General features: G+C 35.8%; 1 protein-coding gene across 18 annotated transcripts in view; it reads right to left on the bottom strand.

The window, feature by feature from the left end:
* Positions 1-21,551, bottom strand: part of EMSY (EMSY transcriptional repressor, BRCA2 interacting) — an 83,388-nt gene that overhangs the window by 21,765 nt on the left and 40,072 nt on the right. For all 18 annotated transcript variants that reach the window (XM_057553813.1, XM_057553810.1, XM_057553802.1 and 15 more), the window contains 5 exons: positions 17,403-17,552; positions 14,622-14,792; positions 8,178-8,314; positions 5,531-5,704; positions 3,019-3,217 (listed from right to left, as the gene is read on the bottom strand). In XM_057553813.1, the coding sequence (XP_057409796.1) occupies positions 3,019-3,217; positions 5,531-5,704; positions 8,178-8,314; positions 14,622-14,792; positions 17,403-17,552 (831 nt within the window). The remainder of the gene's footprint in view (positions 1-3,018; positions 3,218-5,530; positions 5,705-8,177; positions 8,315-14,621; positions 14,793-17,402; positions 17,553-21,551) is intronic.

Raw genomic sequence — 21,551 nt, 5'->3', positions numbered from 1 at the left:
TTAAACTAGTAGATAAATGTTTTATGAGGAATGTGATATTTATATAGTCTCAAAGCATCTCCCATAAATTACCATTAATCTCAGAGGGAAAAATGGTAACTTCATAATGCAAAAAAAAATGGGAAGACATCATCTTAATTAACCAAGAGATCGACATTAACATCATCAATATTGGGACAAACTGACATCAGGGCCTCCTGATAAGACAAAGCTAAGGATATATCACATCTGTGGAATTCCTGCTGAATCAAATGATAAAGAAACATCAGACAATACCAAATTGAAGACTATTCTACAAAGTAACTGATTATTTCCTTCAAAAATGTCAAGATCAAGAAACACAAAGAAAGGCTAGAGGATTATCCAAATTTAAGGAAAATAAAGAGCCATGACCATTAAATGCAACTAAATGTAATGCATGATCCTAATTTGGACTGTGGACTGGTGGTGGGGGGCAGGTGGTGGTAAAACTACAAAGAACATGATTGGACAGCTGATGACATTTGAGTGGATTATAGATTACAGAACTGTAACTTCATATGTCTTGATTTTGATAACTGTATTTTAGTTATGAACAGACTAACCTTTAAGAAATATAAACCTACAAATGTAAGTATTTAGAGGTAAAGGACATAATATCTACAACTTGCTCTCAAATGGTTAAAAAATTTAAAAATTATAAACACATAGGGGGACAGAAAGAGAATCAACAACAAAGCAAATAGGGCAAAATACAAATAAGTGGTGAATCTAGGTAAAGAATATACACAGGAGTTCTTTTCAATCTTCTTGCAACTTTTTTAAGTTTGAAATTACATTAAAAGTTACTAAAAAGAGGTGCGCTAAAAACTACAAAAGCAATATAAAGAAAGAATGGACTCTTACATAGTGCTTCTATTCCCCGTAGGTATGACCCTCTTATACCTTGAAAACCAAACATGAGTCTTAGACTGATCAAAACCTTTATCCCTTTCCCTGGTGGTCCAGTGGTTAAGATTCTGCATTTCCACTGCACTGGGCGTGGGTTTGATCCCTGGTCGAGGAGCTAAGATCCCACATGCCCTGAGGTGTGGCCAAAAAAAAGCCCCAAAAACCCAAAAAAGCCCTTTATCCCTTTCTGTTAAATCATAGCATATATATTCCCAGCCCCTTGTCTGTGAGAATGTACTAAGGAACTATACAGGGATACGGTGAGAGGAGTAAATGAGGATTATAAAAACTGGCTTTATAGTCAACTATATTACATATACCTACTTTGAATGGTGAATTTTTTCTGTATTACAGAATATTCTAAAAAGAAGTAATATGCAATGAAAGATAAACAACAAAAATAAAAATAAATGATGCCATGTATAGTAACAGATCAAAGAGCAGAAAACTTTACACTCAATTAGTTCCAAAAACAGCCAAATTTTTGTCCCTTTCTTAGAATGAAAATTGAAGGCTCACTAATGAAATGGCATGTTAGGGAAGTAATGATTGGCTTATAGCGCTCTTGGGAAAAAACTAGCAATTTCAAAAGATAACCTGAGATCATGTATACACAGACATCTACTGTTCAGGTCCCCATTTCAGTACCAATTCGTAACCTAAACATTTTACCTGCCCACTATGAAAATATTTCTCAAGGGAAAAAAAGCCTGGTATTATTCAAATAACTACAGACTTAAAAATAAAAGAGAAAAAAAAGCATCTGATGAGTTAAACTAAGAATGGACTCTATACATATCAAATCAGTAAGTCTAAAAGAAATAGAGAATAAGCATCATCTTACTATAACTAGACATAAACTGATTCATAATCAATACAGAATGATAAATTAAATCTTAGCAAATTTATTCAGAAAATATTACTATTATTGATAATATGCAGAAGAAAATTATCCATTTTCTAAAATGAGTGCCATATTGTTTGTTTGTTAAAATAAACATTTTAATTTTTAATTGATGAGTTTTCAAAGACCATTTCAAATGCTACCTCCTTCATGAAGCTTTCTCATGAAGCTTAATACACAGTATAAACTAATAAATAAATGTCAAATTGAATTAATGGAATAATCAGCAATTTGAACCATTAGTAAGACTAATCTGGGAAGATTCCATTGAAGAGTTAAAATAATAATTCCTGCACAATATGAAGAAACTGTATTAGAAAAGTGAAGGTGCTAAGAAAGCATTCCAGAGACAATAATGGAGAGGTGAGGAGAGGAAATGGAATGAGTGAGGAATGATCAAGAGAAGATAAACAGTTTTGTTTGGATATATCAGAGCTTATAAGTACAGGCATAAATACACAACCTGACAATATGGGTGGTTAAGGTAACTGACAGCCACGGGTACTATATTTGTAGAGAGTCTCAAAGCTTATGTTCATGAGTCTATTTCAAGTGACTTCCTAGAACAACATAATTAAAATGGCACTAAGGATAATGATTTTCCCTATTATGGAGTCTGGCTTCATAGCACCTTCCTTATAATTAGGACAACCATGTAATTATCATCTAAACTGGAACACTTTTGAGAGTGAAAGCGAATGCTATTACTAATTATTCTAGAGCAGAAATAAACTAAGACTTGTCCCATGCAAACTGCAATGTATGATCACCCACTTACAGCCCACTTATGGCCCCACCTCTGACCACCTTGATCCTTTCTCAAGATTCAGCAACAACCATTTCAAAAGGTATATTCACTTTCTTGCATACTTCTCCTACTTACTCAAAGCAAACAGAAGGAATCACAGCTCTATCCAGTTTGATAATACCTACCTGCCAAAATCATCATCTAAAATTTACCAATTACCTGATGAACATATGCCAGGCAGGAAAGGATGGTAATAAGCCTTACCAAAAACAGAACTTCTGCTCACTGATTACATATCAAACAAAAGACAATAAAATCAAAAGAACTAACAAGTCAAAGCATACATGTTTGTTTGAGATCCCTAGATTCAACTATTTTGGAACTAGGGCACTATGTCAGCAGTAATTACATAAATCAGAAGTAAAATGGATCTTACCTTGGGAACTTTGGGAGGACTCCGTAGAAGAGGAACTACTATCTGTATAACTCTGTGGTTCTTCTTTTCCCTCCTGAATAGATGAATTACCAGCCTCTGCCACCCTGGATGCTTGCTGTAATGTTTCCGTGACCAGCTGCCTTGTTTGTTCACTAACAACTGTAGCTTGAAATGTCACTGGTTTAGGTTTAATAAGAACCTAGAACACAAGCAAAAATACAACCAGTATAAATTTAGAGCATTTTAAAAAAATGCTTAACTTCTAGGTCATGATGAAACAAATACTTTCCTGACACAGAAAACAGTACTCTGTACATTTATTATACTTTGGGCACAGCACTGTTCATCAAAGACTAATTCAATCTATGAACAAATTATAGCAGGCCACATACAAAATTTCAAGCAGTACATGCTACATTACAACAGCTATGATTCTAACAAGAGCCTTTGCCCCTGTTTTTTCTTGCCTGTAATGACTTCAGGAGTCATTTTACAGTCTGTAGGCTATACAGTAGAATGATAGTCACAAACTAAGGATGGCAGAACAGAAAGACACAAGGAGCCTAGATTCCCAGGGGAATTTTTGAGTCACAATAACAGTCCAGGATTTCCTTCCTCTGAATATTTATCAACATAATAAAAATGAAACCCTAATTTGTTTAAGCCACTGTTCTTCAGGTTTCTTTTCTTTAGCAACCAAATGAAATTCCTAATTAACACAACTGCAAAAAGTAAAATTGCTAAGGACCTAAGTCATCTTTGAAGAAATCCCCAGAGGAACACTAATTTAGACAACTATTAGAATCGATAAGGAACATGTGATAGATCAACTCTTGGCAAAGGTCAAAACCAGACACTACAACAAGTGAAATGGTAGAAAAGTTTCACAGTGAACCATTCCACTTCAAAATTTGGACTCTGGGAGTTAACTTCAATTGGGTGCATGGAATAAAAATGTTACTTCACCACAATTATTTTTTATTTCTCCCATATATAAGTTTCTAAACATTTTCAGACTCTTTAAGTCAGCATTTCCAAAAATTCAAGAATGAAAACATGGGTTATGACTTAGATGATGGAGCAAATGAAACTGTTACAGTTGAAATTTAAAGGCAATTTGAACTCATTAGAAAATCACAAAACTTATTGTTTAGATATGTAAACTATTTGGCTATAATACTGAGGGAACTGATTCTAAAGGCAAATTATTAGTTTATAGGTAAATTAGTATCTTTTACAAAAATCCTAGGATAGCATTTCTCAACCAAAGCTGACATCGATTCCTTTGATATTCTCAGAAAAGTAAAGTACCTGCAAAATAAACAGTAGCCCAGCAACACAGGATTAAATCCCGAGCCTCAATTTCCCAGACAAATCTCCAGAAAAGCTCCCTTATCATTTACTTGTTGAAAAATGAACAGATCTCCAGCTTCTCCATTATTTAGGTTTCAAGTAAATCAAATTTTATAATATCCAAAGTGCTTTCAAAGCCCATATAAGCTTATAAAAAAATAAATACTTTTCTTTGAGAGATTATGAATAACTACCATCATCCCTCAACCATCTTCTTCTCAAAAAACAATATATAGGGCTTTCCCTGGTGGCGCAGTGGTTAAGAATCTGCCTGCCAATGCAGGGGACACGGGTTCAAGCCCTGGCCTGGGAAGATCCCACATGCCGCGGAGCAACTAAGCCCGTGAGCCACAACTACTGAGCCTGCGCGTCTGGAGCCTGTGCTCCGCAACGGGAGAGGCCGCGACAGTGAGAGGCCCGCGTGCCGCGATGAAGAGTGGCCCCCGCTTGCCACAACTGGAGAAAGCCTTCGCACAGAAACGAAGACCCAACACAGCCAAAAATAAATATAAATAAATAAATAAATTTATTAAAAAAAACAAAACAAACAAAAAAAAACAATATATACCTTCAGCAAATTTTATTCCAAGGGGATTCTTTTTTTTTTTTTTCAAAGATTTAATTTTATTTATATTTTTGGCTGCATTGCATCTTCGTTGCTGCACACAGGCTTTCTCTAGTTGTGGCGAGCGGAGGCCACTCTTCATTACGGTGCATGGGCTTCTCCTTGCAATGGCTTCTCTTGTTGTGGGGCACGGCTTCAGTAGTTGTGGCTCACAGGCTCTAGAGCACAGGCTCAGTAGTTGTGGTGCACGGGCTCTAGAGCACAAGCTCAGTAGTTGTGGCGCACGGGCTTAGTTGCTCCGTGGCATGTGGGATTTTCCCAGACCAGGGATCAAACCCGTGTCCCCTGCATTGGCAGACGGATTCTTATCCACCGTGCCTCCAAGGGGATTCTGTTCTCTAACCTTTGCTCATGACGTGACACAAATATTTAAGATATATATTTTTTTAAGTACTGAAAAGTACTGTTTTGAAAACAGATGATTATACACATTCAATCATAACTTCTAATAATCTGATTCTTTAAATATTACTGATCTTTTCTAGGAATTTGAAATATACCACAGTCAAGAAAAATCACCATATCTTAGCATACCTGTGTTTTCCCTTGCTGCCCATAAACAATTTTTGTTGGGATGATTTTAGCTGCTGGTTGAACTGTGGAACCTATTCCTTTTGGCTGAGTTACAATCATTTTGGTGATGGGTCTTGTAGCAGTGATAATAGCTGGCTTTGCTCCTGTTGGCACCGTCTGAATAGTCTTTTCTCCCTAAATTGAAGTCAGTAAATATATGAGATTTATATGCATTTTTTCACTGAAAATCACAGAAAGGTTTTACCAGGATGATGGGCAAAGGGCTGTAAACTCTGCAACAAAGTACAATGTTTCCAGGTGATCAAAAATCTTAGACCTAGTTGAAATGATCTCAGAAGTCCTCTGACCAACCTTCTGTCCTAAGAAGGCATTACATATTTCTTGGTGAGTGAATTTAAAAAATCACCTTATGTAAGAATACTTATTATACTGTCTCATTCACAGAATATGTATATAAAATAGAGTCAAAAATTATAGAAGAATACATACTAAAATGCTAACAATGGTTATCTCTAACTGTTGGGACTATAGGTCTTGTCCCCTCAACATTCAACTTTATTGACAGTTTATCTGAAATGAACATATGTGTAATAAAAAAATTACTGTGCATTTTACCAATAGCTAAATGTTCACATACAAAATAAACTGCCTCAGTTCCCCAAACATGAAATTATAAGGATATATAGCAGAATGCCTATGTGAAACAGTATGGGCAAGAGATGAAATCAGCAGAGGTATTAACATTCTTTCTGAGGTTACATGGGAAAATACAAAGAAAAAACTTAGGACATTTCCCACATCAGCATGTTACTAATATCACTTTAGTCTATTAACTAGATAGTTTAAGCCCATTAACTTTTCACCATTTTCATCTGCTTTATTCTTAAGAACCATTTTCTGGTCATTTATGGAGTCTATACTTGAGCTTAACTAAATTAAATTCAAATACAGTCATTTTACTAAACTATTAAAATTTAAAAAATTAAAATCCATAAAATTAAAAAGGAAAGGATCTGAAATTTTTTCACCTTATCAGTTTTTCTTTTAGTCATCATCACCTAAATTAAATGTGTGGCCATCTAAACTTAGCAGCCAGTAAAAACAAAGCACCCAGGTGAGCTGGCAAAAAGGTAATCACTCTGTGAATTTAGAGATAAATGATTACAAAATTCACATGTTTAAATATCTGCTGCAGTTATCTAAGGGAAACATGGAGTGTCTGCCAATCATGTGATTACTTATTTTAATACACGTACACCCTTCACAGCAGCATCTCTGGAAAGAGCTCTAGCTCATTTGCCAAGAGCTGCTAGTTTGCAAGTGGGCATGCCCTTCTATTAAGTAGCTCAATGGGCCCTGTCCAAGTATAATTATAAAGACCATTCAAAACCAATCAAAACCAACTAGCAGGCTATTTTTTGAAAAAGCTCTTCTGGTGTGTGTGTGTTTACGCATGCACAGGTAAGCAAGTTATGAGTACAGGTACATGTACATATGTGGTTAAGCGGATGGTCTTATACTCTGATCTGCTTGTTTGACTATCATTTCCTGTGTCAAACTGTTGCTATTAGATGTATATAGCAGCTAGTACTCACACACACTATTCTTAGATCTATGTGACCATAGGACCTAGAGTACATGGCACTCCCCTCTTTTAATATCAAGTTCCATGAAATTACAAACCAAAAGATAAAGCATTCTGAAAATCTGAATTCTAATCCTGGCTTTACTTTTGGCTTACTGTGTGAACTAAGGCTAGGAACAATCTATGTTTTCCCACGTGATGAAAAAATCTAATACTAGACCCCTACCAACATTGTAAAGACTGTGATGCCTAGGAAGCTACTAGAGATCAACTACAATGAAGTACAGCATTTTTTTTCTAGCGAAGTAGGGACACTACCAAACCTAGACAGTTAAGTACAAAGAGTAATAACAGTAAGAAAAAAAAAATTATTGAGGACTTCCTATGTGCCAGGCACTGTTCTAAGCACTTTCAACAGCTACCAGTTAGTTACTCAACAAATTCACTGGTAGAGATCATCATCCCCAACGTACAAATGAGGAAATTAAGGATGAGAGAAGTCGAATAAGTTAGCCAAAGTCAAACAATTATGATACTCAGAGACAAAGCCTAGGTTTGGCTAACTCCAAATCTCTTAACCTCTTAACAACTGCCTTCAGAACTATAAATGAATCTGTTATTTATTTGATTTTTTTTCACTAGCTCAAAGAAGTAAAAATGAAAGTAACAAATCGTTGTCATTAATTTAGTCTTAGTCCCAAATATTTCTCTTTGCCTAGCCTAGGTGAAATACTAGACTGGTATCTATTGGCCAAAAGCAGGAATAAACTGTCCTCTGACAGAGGTCCCTCTGTAGTTAACCCAGTGGAATCTTCCATCTGGACCAAGCTAAGCATCTAAATCATGGTCATAAGCAACCTAGCTATGAACAACATGTTTTAGAAATTACTGTAAAAAATGGCATCAGTAGGTGGTGTTTTTTAACAGTTATTACATCACAGTAGGGGTAAATCAAGCCATTCCAGCCATTGTGGGTTCTGAAGTCCTTAGACAAATATTTGTATAGCTGGTCTTTAAAATCCTTAGTGGATTGCTGAGTCTGCAGTTCAAGCTCTTACTTACTCCAGCATTTAGCAATGTTGTGACAACGTTTTTGCCCGGGAGGCCTTGAATGGTGGTTCCTTTTCCTGTAGTCTTTTGCACAACAATCACATTGGGCTTGGAAGTCATTGGGATTGTAGTGATTTTGGTAGTCGTTCCTTAAAGAAGGGGGGAGAAAAGGAGGCCCGAGTTAAGGACTAGTGATATTTGGTTACTTCTGTTTATGTTGTATACAATTAATACATGTAGTTGATGTCATCCCTAGATGACGTGAAGGCTGTCATGAGGATGAAAATGAAGGCCTGGAATAATAAATTACAAGTTCTCCTAGAATGAGAGAATATTAAGAATTGACTCTTACAGCATTCATCTTTTTGGAATCTGAGGGCCTACACACCAAACTCAGAATCTAAAAATATCACTATCTGCTTCCCCATCAATATTCCTCTCCTGACTAGTTAACTGAAACAAATTAGAAGCTCTATTCCATGACAAACATTTCTCCCAAACTCAATGGTATTACCTATGTGACTAGTGTGATAGGAAAACTCTTCAAAAAATAACATAAAAAAGAGGTAAATATGTATCAAAATTCTCATATAACACTAGACTACAGAGAAAATTGATGAAAAGAAATGTCATTTATTTTTATGTGACAAGAAAAAGACAAAATAAACACAGTCACAGACCAAGGCAGATGAAACGTATACTCATCACCTGCAGCATTCTGAAAAGTCTGAGGATGAAACCCTAATTTATATACTTATATATATAAACTTATATTTTCCATCATTAACATCTATGTAGTAGATCTGTATCTACTGATCCAAACATATTATCTTACCCTCTCCCCCACATCCTTCCACAAACTGCTTCTCTTCCACCTATCAAATCTATCTACCTATCAAATTTATACCCTATATTCTTCTAATTGTTCAAGTTGGAAATCCTGGTGTCAATCTTTGATTCTTGCCTTGTCTTCACTCCCTGTACCCTCTAACAGAATGAAAGCCCCTTAGCTCCACGCTGTATCTTTTCACGCCACTGACTCCTCAGTGCTTAGCACACACCATACGGCAATTACTCAAGTAATCGTTCAACGAGTATGTGAATGAACTAAATTTGTCACCAACATATGTCTTCTTTCAAAATGTTATCAATGCCAGCTCAACAGACAGGCCCACATCTCTTTTGGCTTCCCATATTTTCTCCCTATTTCAAGTTTCTCTATCATTCAAATAGCTCTGATGCATCCTGCCATAGCAAACATCCTAAAAAAACAAAAAAACAAAAAAAACTCATTTCACCATATCAAGAACCAACAACATGTGAAATTGGTCAAAAACCTTCCAAATCCCCATTGTATTTAGTTCCAACTTCCTGTCTTGGGTTTCAGAATCCTTTATAATCTGGCCTTAGATCCACCAATTAGATCTTATTTGTTCCTACTCCAAAATACACACCATAAACTCTAGTTTAACAAGTAACTCCTTTTACTATGGCTTCCTATTACCTACCACACAAAGACCAAACTCCTCTGCTTAGCCCTCCAGGTTCCATCAGACCTTAATTTTCAGGATTATCCAATATATACCTCTCCTTCAATGTGCTGGTTTCCACACTGGTCCTCGAGCACACCAATCCCAGTTCTACTTCTGCACCTATAATTTTCTCTGCCTATGAAAACAGGCAAGTCATATTTTTCTGCTATAGGCTTGCGTATCATTTATCAAATGACTAAGCACAGAATGGGTACACATTAAAAACACAACTGATTAATATACTCTCAAGAATAAAAGTTAAAATTTAATCTTTTCTACTGGGAAACCTTAGCATTCCTTACTAGTTTTAGAAATAAGATTGCACAAGAATAAGAATATTCTAGTTATATGCCAGTTTTTGGCCATCTTGTTACAATATCTTATAATACACTTGCCATCATCTAATGCCTCATCAGTCCAAGGTAACATGCTCAGGTAACATAAAAAAGCACTTTTATCCGTGGGCCAGTTTCACAAATGTTTTTCCCTTTACCTGCAGTCTCTGAATAGTGAACTGTTAAGAGCCACAAAAACCAAGCTGCCTCTTATTCACTTACATCAACTTTAACTCTTAATTAACTCCAGTCCCTCATATATGATTATGATGCCTCCTCTGACAATGCTCCCTCACCAAATATCTGGTTAATAAAAAAGTGTTCTTAGAAAGTAAGCATTAAAAACTATCTCAAGGAAATGTAAACCAAGATTTATTAACTCCATACCAAAGTACAAGGATCACGTTTTTGACAAAACTTGCTTAACAAATGAATTATATTTATAACTATGAAAATGTCAAATCCTTTCCATTACAGGTGTGTCAATTTATGAGACAGTTGCAAACCAAGTTCACCAGCTTAACAAAATGGGAGGTGGGGGCAATGTTAGAAAATAGAAGAAAAAGGCACAGCATAAGGAAAAGCAAGTACAGCATTATATTACAATTATGAATAAATTAAGAATACAATTTATGACTAGACTTATCAAATTATAAAAGTTTAAAATTCCAATAGCATGTTTCTATATCTCAGGTGACATCTACATTATATTGAAGAAAGAAGTATTACTCATTTAAAAAAAAGTCTTCCTCGGACTTCCCTGGTGGCGCAGTGGTTAAGAATCAGCCTACCAATGCAGGGGACATGGCTTCAATCCCTGGTCCAGGAGGATCCTACATGCCGCGGAGCACCTGAGCCCGTGCACCACAACTACTGAGCCTGCACTCTAGACCCCGCAAGCCACAACTACAGAGCCCACGTGCCACAACTACTGAAGCCCACATGCCTAGAGCCCGTGCTCCACAACAAGAGGAGCCACCGCAATGGGAAGCCCACGCACTGCAACGAAGAGTAGCCCCTGCTCACCCCAACTAGAGAAAGCCCACACGCAACAGCAAGGACCCAACACAGCCAAAAATAAATAAACAAATAAATAAATAAAGTCTTCCTCTGTGTTTTCATAGTATTCAGTGTATAGTTCTCATGTTACAAGAGACTATACAAGTTCACCTGTTTAGCATTCTTTAGGGCAGAGAATGCACCTCATGTACATCACGGTGTATCACAGCATCCGACCCCATATCTAGTTCATAGCGTATTAGAGAACTCACCTATACATACAGTCTTTACTTATAAAGAGTCAAGATACAATGGGTGCAAGTAAATGTGAATCACATTTGGATCATGGGCCATGATACTGACGCATTCCAGAGATTCCTATTCAAAAATAAGATGCCTGTAAAAGTTTGAGCATTATGGTAGGTAGGCTTAAAGAACACAAATTTATTGGCCCAGACTTTACTATTCACAGATTCTTAAATCACTCTGACAATCTTGGTTTTTTGAATAATGTTTTATGTGTTACTTTGCTCAAAGAATGAGCAAACTAATGAACAAATGGACAAGTATATAGACGCAAGCCTTGCCTGGACATTGTACTAAAGATCAAGGGAATCAAAATCAAGTCCTGCCATTGTCAAAGGTTCTCATAATGTCCTTAGAGTCAAGATAATGAGTTTATCTCTGAAGGAGCCCATCTTCTGCATAAAATAGGCACGATTTTTCAACCAACCTTCAACAAAGCTCTCCAAAAGACTTACATATCTGATAGTTCTCTCTATATATACACATATAAGTAAATATTTGATTCTGTAAGATATGAATTAAATAACTGCAAAAATAGTCATGCCTTCCACTTAATTGCTTATTCTAACAAAAACTTGACCTTTCTAGGAAGCACTTTGAAAGCATGAACTTGCCTTCCAGTATATTATACAAAGAAAATAAGAACTTCACATAATAATTTATGTATAATGATGTTCATCACAGGATTATTTATGACAAAAAAAATTGTTAAGTAACCTAAAACACTCAACAATGAATAAACAGTTAAATCATGGTGCATCATATGAGAGAACACTGCATAGTCATTAATCTGGGGTGGGGGTGGGGTATCAAAATACATTTAATGGAATGGGAAAATGATATTATTATATGAAAAAAGATTAAAACCAATTATATTAGATCTAAATTTAATTTTAAAATTATACATATATACACAAAAACATTTATATAAAAATCTAAATAGAAAAAGGAATAAACAGAAATATATACACTTTAACATATTTCTCTAGATGGCGAAAATTACAGGTTTTTAATTTTCTTTGTATACCTTTCTGTATTTTCCAAATTCCCCACAATAAAGGGGAAAATATCATTTTTTTAAAGCCTTCTATTCTTACAGCCAGGTGTTTGAATATATTTTAAGAAAAGCATTTCTTTTTGGTTGTGGGCTGGTGGGGGCACGGACTCTAGTACCCAGCATCTGATCATGGATGAAGGCAGAAAACTACCTAAATTCATCCAACCAGGCTTATCGGCTTACTGTGAAAAGACAGGGATTGAAAACTACTAATAAACTAACCGATAATCCCAGTATCATGGAACAACAAGAGTATTATAAAATAAGAAAACTGGGGCTTCCCTGGTGGCGCAGTGGTTGAGAATCTGCCTGCCAATGCAGGGGACACGAGTTCGAGCCCTGGTCTGGGAAGATCCCACATGCCGCAGAGCAACTAGGCCTGTGAGCCACAACTACTGAGCCTGCGCGTCTGGAGCCTGTGCTCCACAACAAGAGAGGCCGCGATAGTGAGAGGCCCGCGCATCGCGATGAAGAGTGGCCCCCGCTTGTCGCAACAAGAGAAAGCCCTCGCACAGAAACGAAGACCCAACACAGCCAAAAATAAGTAATAAATAAATAATAAATAAATTTTTAAAAAAAATAAGAAAACTATCTTTATAAAGAATATTGATATGTAACATAAGGATCAGTTTAAAGCAGTCAGAAATGAGAGAAGTTCTTTAGAATTAAAGTGTCAAATAGTGAAGCAAAGGTTGAGGCAAAATGAGCTCCATGCAATGAATAAAAGCTATTTCAGCTATGAGCCCAGTATATCCTATAGTGCTGAAAAAGTTTAAGAACTCTTCCTCTGTATACCCATACACTTGAAATAGCGACTAACCATGAGTTACTTCATATTTAAAAACAAAGGTGGATGAAATGTATACATGTGTAGGGTATATATCTCACTGCCTCTTTGCTTCTAGGGCCATGTGCTTGCCTGTATTGCTCTAACCTCATACAAAGCAGATAAATCATAAATAAGATTTGAAAACAGAGGCTTCATGACATGTAGACATTCCTTCAAGCTATATGATATTAAGAATTCATATCTAAGTAAAGAAAAACCCTTATGGTCATAAAAAGCTATACACTAATAAAAAACATGATTACTTTTTGAAAAATGTTTAAGTATGTGCTCTATACTATTTAAAGATATTGTCAGGCAATAAATTATAATTTGAGTTTTAACTGTGTTATTTAAAATATCCTCTTAAAAGCTGGAGTATGATGATTCTTTCCCTACTGGTTTCACCCTCCTCAGTTTGGCAAACATTGAAGCTTACACTTAAAAAGTAGAGCCAAAATTAGCAGCTTTAAATATAGTGCTTTATGCCAATACCGTGCCCTGCTTTGTTTTTTTGTCACTCCTTGAGTTATCAGCAACATCATATTACTGCCAGGAACTTCAATCCCTTCACTTTAAAATGTTAGAACAATTCACCTGGGGCGTACAAAATACGGCTAGTCTACAAAAATGGTAGACAGTTAAAGTCCACAGGGTTTGCTTGGTCAGAGATTATTCACATCATTTTAATTAAAAAATAATAATCAATGAAAATGGATACCGTGTTAACATTCCACTTCAGGGTACACAACACAAATATTGCAGGAATAAATGAGCCAATAAAAACCAGGTAAGGTTCCAAAATACCAATAAATATTAGCCTTCACTATCTGAGTAAAACATCTTTAAAAAGTAAATAGCCAATATAAATGGTGAAAAGCAAATAAAAATATTCAAGTATTTTTATTTTTAATATGCTAAAGTGACATTAGTAATTGAAATTATGAGATACGATCCCTCAAACATATTTAGACTAATAAATACTAGTTCTTCCACTATCTAGTTTGTATGGCTTTGGACAGGTCAAGTTCATCCTCTAAACTTAAATACGTCTGTACCTGTAGACTGGGGCTGATACCAACTATTTCAGAGTTATGAGGTATGAATGAATTGATAAATAGGGCAATACTTTGTAAATGAAAAATCTCTATGCAAATGTAAACCATAATCCTTCCATTCTGATTAAATGCAACTAAATGTTCTAAAACTCTCAAAAGCTTAAGATATGAAGATTTAATACTAGAACTAAAAAAACTATACCTAATCACTAAAACATCAGAACTAAAAACAAAGCTATAGATTTCTAAGCAGAAAACTGCGATCAAACAGAATCCTTCAACAGTGAAATGGTTTTCCTCTTATTGGTCACCTATACCTTTAACGTATTTCAGATATACCTACCAGAAACTATATTACTGCTAATTATCTTGCCCCCCAAGGTAGCTAATGATTTGGGTACTACTGTAATAATGCTACCACTGGTAGTTTTCACGTAGGTTGCAGCTCCAGGGGTTGCAGCCATCCGACCTATAGATGGGCTCACTGTTGGCCGAGTATAGGTTGCCTGTGTGCCTATAAAAGGGAAAAGTCAAGAGAAAAACTTGTCATAACTTTTAGAAGAATGACGATTTATACAGTTTAACTATAATTCAACATAATCTACATTGCTTTAACTTGAAAATGGAATTTCAAGGTGTCAAGTCATTAAGTAACAATTTATAGCCAGTTTTCAATGCACATAACAAGAACTATAGCCAACTCAATTTGAATTAATTTTACATGTAAAATTTTGTGATGTGTTGCATCAAATTACTAACCCCAAGAAAAAGTATAACCAAGTCTGTTCCCTTCTTCCACTACCCTTCTTCCACTAGTTTGATGCCAAAAGAAACTTAAATTTAATCATCTTTCCTGCCAGAGCATTTTAGATATTTCTGTTATAGATTTCAAGGTCTCTGCATCTGTTTTATGCTGTCTCAATGCCAAACCCAATGGCAGCACTCAGCAAATAAGGCAGTATATTGTTTGCCTAAAATTTTATAAATTTTTACTGTTTTGTACTCTGTTACCCTCTAAATATATTTCCATCTTTTAAAGAGTTATTCCATCATTTTACTAGAGATTAAAGTTGAAGCTGCCAAGAGTTACCAGGGATATTTCTTTTTAGCCTAAAAAGTCCACTATTTACATATTTCCTCTTAACTTATCCATTAGAATATTTTTCTTCACATCTCTCAAAGGACTTTACATTCTTCCCCACTATTTCTAGGACTTTTTTCTTTCCCCAAACAGGAATTAAAAATTAACCAGATAAGCCTGTTGTAGTTTGTCACAAATCTGGTAACTCAGAAACACTATTCCTAAGCACTGTTTCTAAGTTCCTAACACTGTTCCTAAGAGCCGTTAGTTTTGGGGAGAATGAAGATAACTCAGATAACACCTTCTTCAACTGAAAAAATATTTTTTCATGATAATTAGATTCAGGGGTCACTGTGATAACCATTTCAACAACCCCCTCCGAAGAATGGTTTTACCCAGTTAGTATTTACCGTTTTAAAATATAATCACTACCCAAAAAAGGGAGAAGTGGAAGAACATTAAGTAGAATTACTTTAAATTGATTACAAACATACATCTAAATCAGAAAAAAAATCTAGTGTAAAAAAAATATGCTATGAAGATACACAGTTTGAATTAGTTAATTATAGCTGGAAAATATTTCAACTTAAGCTTTTGTTTTAAAATTAGAAACACTTATTCTAATATATATACATAAGCACAGACACAATATTATTTTTCACTACCTTTCCCTAACATGAGGAATCATATCTACATAACACTACTATCTTTGTACTAAATGGAGAAAAGTTTTGGGTGAAGAATGATAGATTTAATGCAAGAATAACAGTGTTTTTAAAGCATAGACTTTGCAAAGAGACAGAAAGTAGAATGGCAGTTACCAGGGACTGGGGGAAGGTGGGAATGCAGAGTTATTGTTTAATGGGCACAGAGTTTCAGTTTGGGAAGATGTAAAACGTTCTGGAGCTAGATGGTTGTAATGGTTGTAAAACAACGTGAATGTACTTAATACCAATGAACTATACACTTAAAAATGGTGAAAATGGTAAATTTCATGTTATCTATATTTTACCAAAGTTTTTTTTTTTAAAGCAGTTTTGGGAGTCAAACAGATCTGGATTCAAATCCCAGTCCTGTCTTTTATTGGCTGTGTGGCCTTGTGCATATTGCTTAACATAAGCCTCTGTTTTGTCTCTGAAAATGGAGATATTAAAGCCTAAGGGAGATTAAGGGTAATGCTTATACATACTTTTATATAATGGCCAATAGATGATAGCTTATAAACTTGAGAAAGGAATCATTTTACACTCTAGATTCTATTATCTAAATCTGGCCCTCTTCAAAAAGTTTGGTAAGAGTTATACAAATTTAAAATAATGGTACTGGCTAATTCTGACATTAATTAATAGTAATGGCTATTGAGCACTCTGTTGGGGACTTTACATACCTGATTTAACACTTACAATAAATTTATGGTACAGGTTTTATGATCACATTGAAATAGACAATGGAAAAGACTGAGAGGAATTAAAGTAAACTGCTCAAGGTCACAAACGGTGGTACTATTTAAAATGTTCTATACTGTCACTTCCTTGGGCATAGCCTGGATACTCTCATAACTGGGTAAAATGGCATCCTATGCTTTTCTCAGTCTGAGTAATGCTAACTACACTGTAAAGTAATATAGATTCTCAACCTCATCAGAGTGAGATCCTTGTGGGCTGAGACTGTGTTTTCATTCACTCAACAAATCCTGACTAAACACCTACTTACAGACTAGCTCTACATATATATGGTGAATAAAACAGACAAGGTCCCTTATCCTCATGGAGCTCATGGTCTAACAAGGTGAATAACATTAAACAAATCGACAAAAAGTAGCTAAGTAATTAGAAATTATAGCATGTGTTATAAAGGAAAAGAAGAGGACCATGACAATAGCAGAGAGCTAATTTCAGTTGGGAGGAGGGAAGAGTCAAGAAAGACCTCTTTGAAGAACTGTCTCATTAATTTCTATATTCCCAATGTCAAGTACATTGCTAGTACAGAGAAATTACTCAATAAGTATGATGAATGAACGGACTGACGCTCAAGAAAACTTACCAGTAGGAGTGGTTACCAGTTTAGTTGTCATAATTGCACCATTACTGCTAACCACCATAATAGGGGAATTGCTACTGGTGGGCAGAGTTGCTGTCACTGGTTTGGGTAAGATTTTACTTGGTTGAACTTGTTGTGTGATGATTTTAACACCTTTGAAAGAAGAAAGATAAATCTCAGTACAAATTATTTTTAATAACATGTGCTTTGTATCAACCCAAGAGGGCAGCAGTTACACACATTTACTGAGTCTTGCCTAAAAAGAGGCTTTTGTTCATACTGATGAAAGATATTCTTTTAACTTTTATTCCTCAAATTCCTATCTTCCCAAATTTCTCTCATTCAGAAATATAATTAAAATACCACAGAAGCTATTAACAAGTTTTAATGAAAAACAATTTTTCTTTTGTCTATGATCACATCATATAAGAGCTTTCAAACCAAATTAGCCATTGATCTGAACTTTTACAGACAAATAATCTGTGTTCCATGCAAATACTTGGGATGAAAGGATCAGGATAAGTCAAAAATAAAAGCAGGGCAGGCATAGGGATGCAGACGTAGAGAACAGACGTGTGGACACAGGGTGGGAAGGGGAGGGTGGGATGAATTGGGAGATTAGGATTGACATATATACACTACCATGTGTAAAATAGATAGCCGGTGGGAACCTGCTGTATAGCACAGGGAGCTCAGCTCGGTGCTCTGTGATGACCTAGATGGGTGGGATTGGGGGGTGGGGGTGAGGGGTGGGAAGGAGGTCCAAAAGGGAGGGGATATATGTATACATATAGCTGATTCACTTGGTTGTACAGCAGAAACTAACACATTATGAAGCAATTATACTCCAATAAAAAAAAATTAATGTAGCTTTTATATATTCTCAACTCTACCAAAGATTTCTCTAACCTCTTAAGACTATAAAGAGCAAGAACATTTTCTCTTTGAACATTTATTTTTAAATTGACTTCTTTTAAAAGTATTTAAATAGCTCACTTTGTCAAAAGTAAAGAATGCACTATTATTGCACCTACATAAAATATGCATGTGGACAAGAACTTGAAGGCAGTATATAAAAATAAAATTAAAATGTTAGGGTGGTGATGGTATGATATTTTTTACATTTTTCAAATTTTTAATTTAAATGTTATAAGTGTTACACTGCCTTTTCAAATGTAAGATGTCCATTTAAAAGAAATCTCTCATGTTAACTACAAATTTAAGTACTAATAATCGTTAACTAAGGAAGGAAATTTTTGGTAACACTTTTTCCCCACTAAACTTCACTGAAATAATTCATGGGACAGAATACATTTCAACAGACAACTTAAATTTTTATTACTTTTTTGGATGGTGATTTAGGTTAAGACGTTAGGAAGCAAACAAATTTATTCATTTAATAGGCTTACATAATTTTAAAATACTTGTAGCCAACAAAGAAATTAAAATTATGACATCCAGGCATAATTAGGCAAATTACTTAATAATCTCTATGACTCAGTTTTCTCATCTATAAAATCAAGATACTATTAGTATATACCTTCTAGGGCTATGTGAAGATTAATTACATCACAGTTGTGAAGTGCATAATACACAGCAAGAGTTCAATAAATAAAGTATTATTATTGTATAAATAAATTCTGATTACAATAAATCATAAACTGTGAAGTTGTAGGGAGAAAATGATTTCTAATATTATCTTATTAATGAATTACAATAATGCTTAAGGTACATAAAAAGAAACCCCCAAAGAAATAACCACAGAGAAAAAAATTAAGGAAATCATAAGACACTACTTTGCTTAGTCCTACACAAACAAGTTGAAAATTTGGATCAAATGGGTAATTTTCTAGAAAAACAGTATTTATCAAAAATTGACCTCAAAAAAGATGTATAAATAGACAAATTTCCTTGAAACAAAATTTTAAGAGCTCCTCCCCCTTCCCCCCCCCACATAGCAGGCCCAGATAGTTTCAGAGGACAATTCTATGGTCCTTTAAAAAGAAAATAACTCCAATGTATTTAAAACCATTCCTCTCATCACAAGAAAAAAAATATGTAACTATGTGGTGATGGATATTAATTAAACTTATTGGGGTAATCATTTCATAATATATGCATATATCAAATCATTATGTTGTACACCTCAAACTAATACAATGTTATATGTGAATTATATCTACACTTAAAATAAACCAACAACAAAAACCATTCCAGAGATTGATTTCTGACAAGAGAGCATGAGGAGCTCTGCTAACTTGCTAACCCAATGAAACTGGCAAAAATGATTTAAAAAAACAACCAATGAAAAGCTCTGGAAATGGTCCTAAGACCAAATGAAGAAACATCTATTCAAGAATACACAGAGGGCTTCCCTGGTGGCGCAGTGGTTGAGAATCTGCCTGCCAACGCAGGGGACACGGGTTCGAGCCCTGGTCTGGGAAGATCCCACATGCCACGGAGCAACTGGGCCCGTGAGCCACAATTACTGAGCCTGCGCGTCTGGAGCCTGTGCTCTGCAACAAGAGAGGCCGCGATGGTGAGAGGCCCGCGCACCGCGATGAAGAGTGGTCCCCACTTGCCGCAACTAGAGAAAGCCCTCGCACAGAAACGAAGACTCAACACAGTCATAAATAAATAAATAAATAAATAAAAAGAACGTGAATTTCTTTAAAAAGAATACACAGAAATATTTGGTAAGAACAGTGAAATCTATGATATTTAAACTAACACCTGTTCCTCCTCCCTCCCTACAGGTGAAGCAAGGACTGCTCTCCAGACTGCTGCAGTCAAGAACACAGGGTTTCCTCCTACTCCAGCTCCCAGTTGGAGGGCTTTCTTCTGAGGAGCAGAAGGACTTCAGCTTATCTCTTTCTGCTCCCAGGCACCTGTTTTAAGTCCCAGGCAACTGCAGTCAATAGGTGGGTACTCCCTTCTTCTGCCCAGCCCCCAGTTCATGGAACAAAGGCTCTACCTTGGGCACAGAGCCTCTGAGAATACTGGGGTCCTGACCACCACTGCCCTGGCTTGTGAGGGAGTGGCTCCACTAACCAGGGGAAGCAAGCTGAGAGGATCTCAGGCTGCTTGCCCAACCTCCCACACTTGCCTTCACTGAGTGCTCAGCTCCTAGAGCAGGGGTATCATTCAGAGAGAAGTCTGCCATTGACCCTACCCCTAGAGCTCCAGGGTTGCCTGAGGATAGAAACATGTCCTAAAACAGATAGCTCCTAGCCTCTTCCCAGAGGAACTGACTTCATCTGTAACAGAGCATGGAGAAGTTCAAGCCTAAGGGTGCTCTCAAAAACAGTGGAGGATGTGATGAAAGGCAATGAGAAGGAGAATCATGGATTTAATTAAGATACCTTCTAGACTATAGGCCAGATAGTTTGCAGGAGAGAACTGAATAGTAAGGAAGCTGAGAGGAACGCTCCTATGGTCAGAACAAATATCAAAAATGTACCTTTGAGATTATTCCTTCAAAGAAGCCACAATTTGGATGAGTTTGTAGAGCAACTTATGCTCCAGGAATTGTTGAAAAAAATAGAACAATCAGTTAGTGGAGTTTAACAGCTGGGTGTGGTCAGGAAAAGAGGAAAAAGCCATACCAATATCACTGTCACCTCAGAATGGCTGGGTATACCCAGAGCTGTACCTCCCTGAGTAACAACAGCAGAGGCTTAACTTCAGCAAAATAATTGATCTAGTCACTAAACAACAAAGAACCATGCCAATAACAATAACAAATCAGGGGTGAGGGTAGGGGAAGATCAGTACCCAGCTACAATATATAATGTCTAATATCTATATATCTAATATCTAAAATATCAATGTAAATATCTAAAATGTCCAGTTTCCAACAAAAACTTGCAAAGAAACATGAAAATATGACCCACACAGTGGAAAAAAAGCAGGCAACGGAAACTGTGAGAGCAACCAGATGTCAGACTTAACAACAACAAAAACACTTCAAAATAGCCATTACACATATGTTCACAGAACTAGAGGAAAGCATGATTTCAGAAGTAAAAGAGGGTATGATGACAAATTTGCATCAAGTAGAGAATATTAATTAAGCAATAGAAATTACAAAAAAGAACCAAATGGAAAATGCAGAGTTGAAAAGTACAATAACTGAAATAAAAAATTCACTAG

This window comes from Balaenoptera acutorostrata, chromosome 9, assembly GCF_949987535.1.
Source record: "Balaenoptera acutorostrata chromosome 9, mBalAcu1.1, whole genome shotgun sequence".
In the NCBI taxonomy this organism is placed as follows: domain Eukaryota; kingdom Metazoa; phylum Chordata; class Mammalia; order Artiodactyla; family Balaenopteridae; genus Balaenoptera; species Balaenoptera acutorostrata.
The sequence above is the reverse complement of the archived record's forward strand: the minus strand, read 5'-3'. Positions and strand labels throughout refer to the sequence as shown.